Source organism: Vicia villosa, linkage group LG7, assembly GCF_029867415.1.
Source record: "Vicia villosa cultivar HV-30 ecotype Madison, WI linkage group LG7, Vvil1.0, whole genome shotgun sequence".
Taxonomy (NCBI): Eukaryota; Viridiplantae; Streptophyta; class Magnoliopsida; order Fabales; family Fabaceae; genus Vicia; species Vicia villosa.
The window spans coordinates 82,632,852-82,642,186 of NC_081186.1; the positions used below are offsets into that span (position 1 = coordinate 82,632,852).

The 9,335-nt window shown below is 33.7% G+C and overlaps 1 protein-coding gene across 1 annotated transcript; it reads right to left on the minus strand.

Moving 5' to 3' along the window:
• Window positions 1-1,940: 1,940 nt before the first annotated feature.
• On the minus strand, window positions 1,941-6,543 carry LOC131620989 (peroxisomal nicotinamide adenine dinucleotide carrier-like). Its single transcript, XM_058892189.1, has 11 exons — window positions 6,239-6,543; window positions 6,078-6,155; window positions 5,846-5,920; window positions 3,576-3,706; window positions 3,434-3,488; window positions 3,246-3,356; window positions 2,975-3,043; window positions 2,804-2,896; window positions 2,611-2,679; window positions 2,466-2,520; window positions 1,941-2,360 (listed from the first exon to the last, which is right to left on the minus strand). The coding sequence occupies exons 1-11, from the start codon at window positions 6,317-6,319 to the stop codon at window positions 2,176-2,178; spliced, it is 1,002 nt and encodes a 333-aa protein (XP_058748172.1). The 5' UTR covers window positions 6,320-6,543; the 3' UTR covers window positions 1,941-2,175.
• Window positions 6,544-9,335: the final 2,792 nt, after the last annotated feature.

The window sequence follows — 9,335 nt, forward strand, 5'->3', positions numbered from 1 at the left end:
GGCCCTTCTAGAAATCACTTCCTCGCCCGTCCATAGAAAACTTCTACACAACCCTTCAATGTGATGGAAAAATAAATATTACTTTAAGTTAAAATAAATATTATTTTAAAAAAATTAAAAAGAGAACTAGGATTTAAAATGTGTCTCTTTAAATTTATTTATTTTTTTGCCATTAAAACTTCTTAAATCTTTAAAAAAAAAACATATTAACTATGTTTAAAATATAAAGAGTTGAGAGGTAGTAGATTAATAATATGTAAGTATTTTTATAATGGTACAACTTCTCTATCCATTAATTATTATTATCCATGTTTCTTTCTGAACTAAACCATTAAGGTTATAACTTAGTTATTATTTTGTTTAACTTTTAAAAAAGATAAATAAATATGAATAAAACTATTATACAAAACCAACAGTTAAAAATCTAAAAGATGCATTATAAAGTTGGATTCTCACATGTCTCTCCAATATAATATATTCAATACGGTACGGTATTGCTATGTATGACCACATCTATACACTAATGAGACAAATGTAAAAGAGTTTAAGAAAACTAATTGCGTTCTAAAAATAATTATATAAAACTAAAAGTTTGATGTAAAAGTCATTTGCACTATATTTAATAATAACAGGAATAAAAAAAAAAGTAGTGGGACCGAACAAAATAGTGGAACCGAACTTGCGCCCTTGCATTTGTAAGTTTTTGAACGCTCTCTTCACTATCAAATGTATTATTTAATTTATTCGAGATAAATGCGACAAAAACTCATATAATAATAAAATGTCCGGATAAATTTGGGATATAACAGTGATGACAACCAAAAGGTGGATCTTCGGCCCCTTTGGCAAAGAAAAATTTATTTTTCGAAGAATATTTTGATGACTTGACATTCAGTTATGACCACATTAACGAGGTGTTGATAATGCAAAGAGGATGAGTTCACAGAAAATGCTTTAATTTCTTGACGCATATTTGATGGGGAGTGTTATGTTGGGTATGACAATGTTCGAGGAATAAGATTTTTTTGAGAAGCAGAACACGACATTGAAGTTCGACCTTAAGAAGATGAATGAAGTTCGACCTTAAGAAGATGAATGAGACGTATGAGCTCAACAAAACCATATTGACGTATACTAATGAGAGGAAAAAGACACAATTTTGGAAGAAAAGAAAACCTTAGAGGCAAGTTACGAGAATCAAAGCATCAAACCTTAAGGGGCATGGCGGCGGAAACTCATGCCTCTATTGTTCGAGCTCTTTAGACAGGGCTAGAAGAGGCTCGTATGAAAGGTCTTCTTTCGGAAAAAAACTTTCTATATTCAAAACTCGACCTTGGAGAGATTGATTATTTCAAGATGGTTATAGATGGTCAATTGGTGGAAGAGATTGATCTCCAGGCCAATCAAGATCTGAATGAAGATTTCGAGAATGTTGAGAACCCAATTATATTGAAGGAGGCAAGTGCAGATCATCAAGAGCCAATGACGTCCACAAAAGGTGACATGGATACTCAAAATGAAAGATTTGTTTGAAACCACCCACGAGAATCAGGGTTCTTTTATGTAATTTTTAGTTTACTCCCTTTTGGGGGTCTTTTGAATACTTCTCCAAATGCCCCATCTTTATTTGAGATATTTGTTTTTGCTACATGAATATTGCTTGGCGTTTTTGTTTATTTGTAGCTATTATAAGGCCAAACCCAACCCCTTACATGCAATTTGTTCATATACCCCGAAGGGACTAGTATGCAGGCTCAAGGATACTACTTAAGGTTGCAACATATTCTCCTACAGAGCATGGGACTTTGCTGATCTTTTGTACATGTTCTCATATTCATATACACAATTTATTTAAATTCTAACCTAAAAAAAATTGTTTATTCTAGCAAAACTCTGCTAATATAAAACATCTGCATGTTTACTAAATGCTAGTAATCAAGTTTAAAGCAATGCACAACCTTTATTTAAACACAAATTTCCAATTGAATCCATGTCTTAAATAAATAATAGAGTTTAAAAGCAATGTTTTAATCTCCTATTAATCAAGTTACAAACTTTCCAATGCCACACAATCTATTTTCTATGATAAGAACGAAAAATATGCCAAATGAAGATGGTTCGTGAATTACCGATTTGAGGTAAATTAAAAAATAAGTGATTTGCAAATCACACAAGCTATGGCTTTAAAGTGTTGGGAACATTCTTTCCAAGCAAGAAACGTGTCTGCGTAACTAGTTCTTCTTTCACCATAAACAAAACAGCTGCAGCTAGAACACTTTGTACAATTTTGGTTCCCATTCCTTTGTAGAATCCATTGAACCCTTCGTAGCGGATCATCTTTAAAATAGCATCCCTTGTACCTGAATTTGAAAGTCATGCCAATTTAGAGTGGAACACAAACACGTAGCGGTTGGATTATGAGACATATTCATGGTATAATAAGAAAAGACTGTCAGAAGTTGAACCTTTATAATGGTGTCTCTTGTCTCCATTTTTAACCTGTCTAGCTTGAAGCCTTGCCTGCAATAGCAACAAATGAAACATTTTGAATATTGAAAATTGAGTACATGAACAAACACAAGGCAAAAACAGGCATAATGTATGATGTACCTTCACAACAAGAAGAGGATAGGTTACAACCGTAGCTCCGAGCTTAGCAATGGCTCCAAGAAGAAATATCTAGTTACACAGACCAATCTTTAGTCTGGCAATGTTGCCAAAATTTTGAAAACTAACATAATCGAAAATATGAATGCAATTATTCGCATGTGATTTCACCTAAAGAAGTGAAATGAGAAAATACCTGTAGAGCAGACACGGTATTGCTAGCGCTTCTTTTTTTCAACTTCGCCAACAAGGTTTCGTATAGCATGAACTGTATGGAAGGATTGCTAACCTGAGATAAGAAGCAACAATCAGTCATTAAAACTCCTTTAGCATTAGAAGGATTCACTGCCATTTACCAACAACGTACCATGACCAATGTTGGTAATACACCCTTCCAGAAACCCAAAACTCCAGATTCATCGTAAACTTCTTGAATCTGCAAATATATATATGAGAATATTATATACTAATCAAGAGTCTTGAATTTAGACTATAAGCTCATGTCACAAAAAACGCACATTAGTAACTTAGCCACTTAGCATAATAACTTAACAAAACTTCACTGAATATGACATACTAGTAATAATTCTTTTATAACAAGGTTATGGAGACTATCAATCAAGATAGACTTTACCTACCACATGGCTAGTTCCATAAGCATGAGGCTCAACAGTAGAAAGCAGTTTTTGTTCAGTGGCGTCTGACAGCCGCGGATCCGGGATAGTTCTCTTTGACTCTTTTTTATGTGTCTGCACGATAAAAAACGAACATAAGCCTTGTTTATGTCCTATTCTAATAGAGGTGAAAATTAACTAATGCTAATCACCTGCATGCGTGTAACAACTAGCCATATCGGATTTGTCAGCAGCACGTTAACACAACTGCATGAAGATTTATCAAGAAAATTTGAGTCTTAAGACCATGTGAGTAATTTGAGTAATTTTCTTTACAAACAGAGTAAACTTTACCCCGATAAAGCAGCAACGATAAGTGAGGAGAACATTCCAACTGAACCATCACCATTGCCTAGCATTTTCTTCTCTAATGCAGCTGCTTCAGCTCGGTTCCTGAATATTTGATAGAAATAATAGTAAACACCCTGTACCATAAAATTGCAGAAATTAAAAAGGGGAAACTTAATAAACAAAATTCATCAAGCAGGACCCATTTACTTGAAAAACTTCGACTTATTTTGATTAAAGAAATACAGAAACAGTAATATCAGACTGCCAACATCAAAAACAAATTCTATATCAAGAACTATCTATGATAATTAAATAGGGAACTAGATTTTTATTCTTTTCAACTGTCTCATTAACTTTGCAGAGTCAAAGGAACTATGGACTTTTGGCATGAACGGGCTTTAAGCTTTACAAGAACCTACACCACATTAAGTTCAGATAGCTATTATGTTTTGGGTACAACTGGATGTTGTTATTGTTACTGCAACTTAAACCTATAACCTTTAATCAAATCTTCCCCAGCAACCTGTGTTTGTCAATCACGGATCGCAAAAAATAGTTGTTTGTTCAAATTCCACTATGCTACAATGTTATAGTGCTGCACAGAGTAGTCAGATAGCGGCGCGGAACGGCCTACCCCAAAAATGGGATAGCGTATAGTGGGATGGCCGCTATTTGACCATTTTTTCGACAAATTACATGAATAATAATTATAAACATATGAAGTGCCGAGGGAAGAATGTAGTGCAGAGAGATGAGGGAGGAACTCGTGATTTTTCTTTGGAACGACTTAGGTGCACAATCGCCGGTGAAGGAAGGTTAGGATTGAGTTTCAATTCATATTTGATTGAAAATCTCAAAATTTAAAACATTTTAAATTTAAGGGGTAATTTCGGTTTTCCATAGGGGAAAAGGATAGCGGGACAAAACCCGCTACCCGCTGTTTACCCTATAGCGGCCACTATATTGTTTTGCACCGCTAAGCCTCTTCCCATAGCGTGCGGCCTCCACTCCGTTCTGCTTAGCGGGATAGCGCCGCTATAGCAGCTATTTAGCAACACTTTGTGGAACAATAGCAATTTGTTAAAATTTCCCTATGCTATAACACTAACACTATAGCACCGCCAGAGCGGCTATTTGATTGATTGAATATTAGAAGAACTTGAATATTTGTATACGTAATTGCAGCTTCTCAATGTACTTGCAATTGCAAATATAAGAAATTGAGTGAACAGATATGAATGAATGCTTTGGAGAGAAAGTCAAAGTAGTAAATATTATGGAAGCATTGGTAATGTATTTTTAGGTGGTTTGGACATAGGTGAAGAGACCTATAAAAGCCCCAATAAAGACAGTAGAACAAATGAAGGGTAGTTCAATACTTCAATAACTAAAGATATGGGGGAAGACAAGAAATTTATAGGTCATTCCATTAAAAAGTATTTAGATTTAATGATAAGAATAAATTTTATGACATCATTTGATCCATGAAGTCAATTCCACCTAGAACATGTATACTAAATTGACTACTTTAATTTTCCCTTTTTGTTCTTGTTCTTAGCAAACAAACATTAAAGTGTCAACATCCTCTAAACAAATCAGATCAAACTACTGTATAATAATTATAGCTTTCTCATTCCTTCAAAACAAGACAAAACACATCAAGAAATCAAATGCAGAAAACACAACACAGACACATTATAAGATTACGAAGTTAAGAAGGGGAAATCTGACATAAAAAAACCGAGTAAATCATTTTGATCCTCAAAATGTAAGAACCACGCAACTTAGCCTCTCAAATTTACAAAACCACAAATTAGTTCTTTAAAACATCAATCAATTTAGTCCCTCCACCAAAACATCTCTTAGTAAACATCCATATAAACAATCACGACGTATATATTGACTTGCCACATCAAGACAAAAACACATAGCTTTCAAAATTCTGCTGCTAAATTTGATAAAGAAAATACTAAATTGACTAACATTGTTCAACTTAAGGAAGTAAACTGCCTTTTCACAAATTTACAAGACTAAACTGAACAACCCTTACAATTTCAAGGACTAAAATACTGAGTTACTCAAAAACTAACAAATCACCAAAACTAAGGTAAAATGAACCTATGAAGCATAAACACCCAAAACAAGACACGGCAATGTAACAGCATCACCAGTAATAATTTAAAAAAATAATAAATTAACCCTAATCACAAGTATTGGACAAACACGGACACACCTTTTTCAGAGGTGTCGATGCTACAGAGAAATGAACTCACCTGAGATGTAGCTGTACCAACAAGTGATGGAGTCAAACCTCCATACAATCGCTCCCACCCCTCATGTTTCACAACCTACAATGCATTCACATAACCACAATCACCACACAAATTCCACTATAACCAAAACAACATACAAAATTACCAACTTCCTTCACTCCAAAAAACCTAATATCAACTTGCCAAAAAAAAACTAAACAAACACATGATCTACACAAAAAAAAACAGAAACCTGACACATTTGCTGGAAAGTCCCGAGACTCTTATTATTCTTCTTCGGATCACGATCGGTTTGTTGACGAGTGTTAACCTAGAGATCACACATATAAGAAATAAAAAATCGAAACAAACCCAAATGAGAAAAAGATTCAAACTTTGAAACCAAAATCATACAGTTTGAAGAGGGTATGTGATAAGTTGAGCAATGATCCCTCCTCCAGCGCCAGCCAATCCATTGATCAAAGCGTCAGACATGTTGATTTTTCTCGACAAAACCAAAATCAATTTCGGTTTATGTTTTTCTCTTTCACGGGATCATGGTACGAAGAGAGACAGCGGTAACTAGTACGGTAGTTATCAATTTTAGAGTTTGTAGTTGTTGCATTGCACTAATGCATTGTTTCAGTGTCAACGTTGTTGCGTTTGGGAAAGGAAATGATATTAACGTTGGTAGGTTTGGTGTGAAATGACTGTTATGTCCTTGGTTGAATAGAATATGCTGCGGTGGTTTACATAAATTACATTGGTATAATCGGAAAGAGTTTGAGATCGCCGGGGTTCTTTGACCGTAACTATTTTCTCTTGAGATGTGTGCTTTTTAAGATAAATTATAATTATAAATACTAAAATTATATTCTCTATGTTTTGTTAATATAAAAAAAAATTAAATCGGACCGGTTGAACTAAGAATCGCTCAGGTAACCAATTTGATTCAATTGTTGAATCGAATATGTTATTGAACAAGTATGAATCGGTCAAAACCGTTGTAAATCGCTAAAATAAAATAAAAATCAACGGTTTTTTTTGAACTGGCGTTTAAATGTTTTTTTAAAATTTTTTATTTAAAAAAATTAAAACGGCGTCATTTTAAATATTTTAATGAAAAATTAAAATACAAAATAAAAAATAAAGATGTTGCAGATTCGATTGATTTTGTTGCAATGGTATTGATATCGAAGGAGATCCCGACATTAAAATAATTTTTTCTTCCTTGAAATTAAATTTAGTTGACAATAGAGTTATTTTGTTATAAATTATTCAATTAGATTATGTTGCGATTAAACTTTGTTTGTAATTTTGTATTATGTTGTTGTGTGTGATGCTTATGTTTAAAATTTGAATTTAAATTATGAACTTGTAAATTCATTTATGATATGACATTTTCAAATACTTTAAATGCTAGTTATAATTTGTTGAGACTGAATCATCTGATCCGACGAGTTTTATACCTATATAATTTTGTTATAACGACCAGTCTATTCAACTGAGTTATCTGGTTTAATCATGTGGTTCGACCAGTGACCAGTGATTCGACCAATAAACCAGTGATCCAGTACCCTCACGGTAACACCCTGATAATCAGATTCAATTATTTAATTTAATATTTGATTGTTTTGTATGAGTCATTGTGATTTACCGAGGAGTATATGTGATGTTTAAGTGACGTGTGATGCTTATATTGATATGTGTGTGGGGTAGTGAAATTAAGGTGTTTGTTAGAATAATAAAATAATATAGTTCTAATTAGCACTATTATTGAAATAAAATAAGGAGATGATGTGAGGTGGAGTTAGTAAGGGCATATTAGGAATATCATATTAGGGGTCATAAGGCTAACTAAGTAAATAGAGGAAAGGAAGAGAATATTCATTCATCATAGAATTTTTGGAGAAGCGTGAAAGAAAGAGAGAGTTAAGGCAAGAAGAAGAGAAGGAGAATTAACCATAGAATTTGGGAAGAGAATCAAGCTAGCCAATAATCTAAGGTAAGGGGAGTTGTCATAATTATTATATTTGCCTTAAGGGATTGATAATTGTAGGTTGGGTTGTGTATTGGGGTTTTATGATGATTTTGATGAACCATGACGATGATTGTTTGGATTATGTTATTTGTATGTTATGTGATATTGTTAATTGATGAATTGGTGAATGATGACATGAACTATGGTCAAATCCACCATGTTTATGGATTTAAAGGTCTAGGGTTTGATGATGGGCATTGGAGTTGTGATGAACAAATGTAATTTGATGTTTGTAATGACTAATACATGTTAGAACTGGTTTAATATGCCATAAATCGCAGGGAAATAATGATTAAAATAGGTTTTTGGGTGGAAAACTCTAACTGGTATGAGACAGTTAGCGCATGATTTTTCTGTAGAAATCGCAGAGCGCGCTTAGTGCAGTGCAGTGCGCTTAGTGTGTTACCAAAATAAAAACAGGGGTCTAGGCAGAATGGAGTGCACATAGCGCGGGCAGGGGCGCTTAACGCAGTATACTAGGACGGAATTTTATATTTTTGAAAAATGATTTCAGATTATGTAAGCTTATGATTTATAATAATTTCTGAGTAATTTTCTAGAAATTAATAAACACGTTTGGATGGATTTAGAGGAATGGAACTTGATTATGTGATTACATGTATGTATATACTTGTTGCAATTATATGTTGTTGTGATGATTGATGACATGATGATTGTGGAGTATGTGTTGTGTTGATTGAGATGTTTGTGATGTTTGTATAATTGAGATGATGATATGATTTGATGAGTAAATGAATGATGATGCCATTTTGACTAGTCGTGTTCATTGATTATTATGAAGTTGTACATCATACATTCATAGCATATTTGTAGGACGATAGTCCAATGATGTTTGCAGGACAATTTGTCCAATGATGGTCTCAATTCCATTGTGCAGATTGAGTGCAATATTATGAAGTGCTCCGGTTCCAAACGAGAATCAGTCCTATTGGAGGGGATCTTTGGATAACGATGATTGAGTCGTTAATGAAGTGTTTGTACCACATGCATGAGTCTATTAGTGTGCATTGCATTGTTTGTGACATTGCATGTTTGAATGATGTTTGATCATTCGTGATGTGAATGATTTAAATGATGATTGTGATTGAATTGTGTGATGATGTGCAGGTGTGAGTAAGTATGTGAAGCATGAGGATACGTTGTATCGGTATATGTGTGGTTGTTGATTAGTTGTGTACCACTACTATATTTATTCCTTATGTCTTATATAATAATTATGAAACACTCACCATTTCTGTTTGAAAGTTGCCTCCACGTGGATAACGCGCAGGTAATCAGGAGTAGTTTGCTGAAGTTATAAGATAGCTTCGTGGGGCCCTTTTTATCGCTTGTTTAGAATAAAGAGATTCTTACTCTGATACATAACATCGGGTCGGGATCGTGTGTTATGGAACTATATGTTCATTTTGAATTGTTTTTAACATGATGAAGTACTTTTATAGTATTATG

Coding starts and splice junctions, on each gene's coding strand:
- LOC131620989 (XM_058892189.1), bottom strand. CDS start 6,319: ATGTCTGACGCTTTGATCAATGGATTGGCTGGCGCTGGAGGAGGGATC. Junction 6,156..6,238: donor TCACATACCCTCTTCAAACT/GTATGATTTTGG, acceptor TGTGATCTCTAG/GTTAACACTCGTCAACAAAC. Junction 3,707..5,845: donor TTGGTACAGCTACATCTCAG/GTGAGTTCATTT, acceptor TTTATGGTACAG/GGTGTTTACTATTATTTCTA.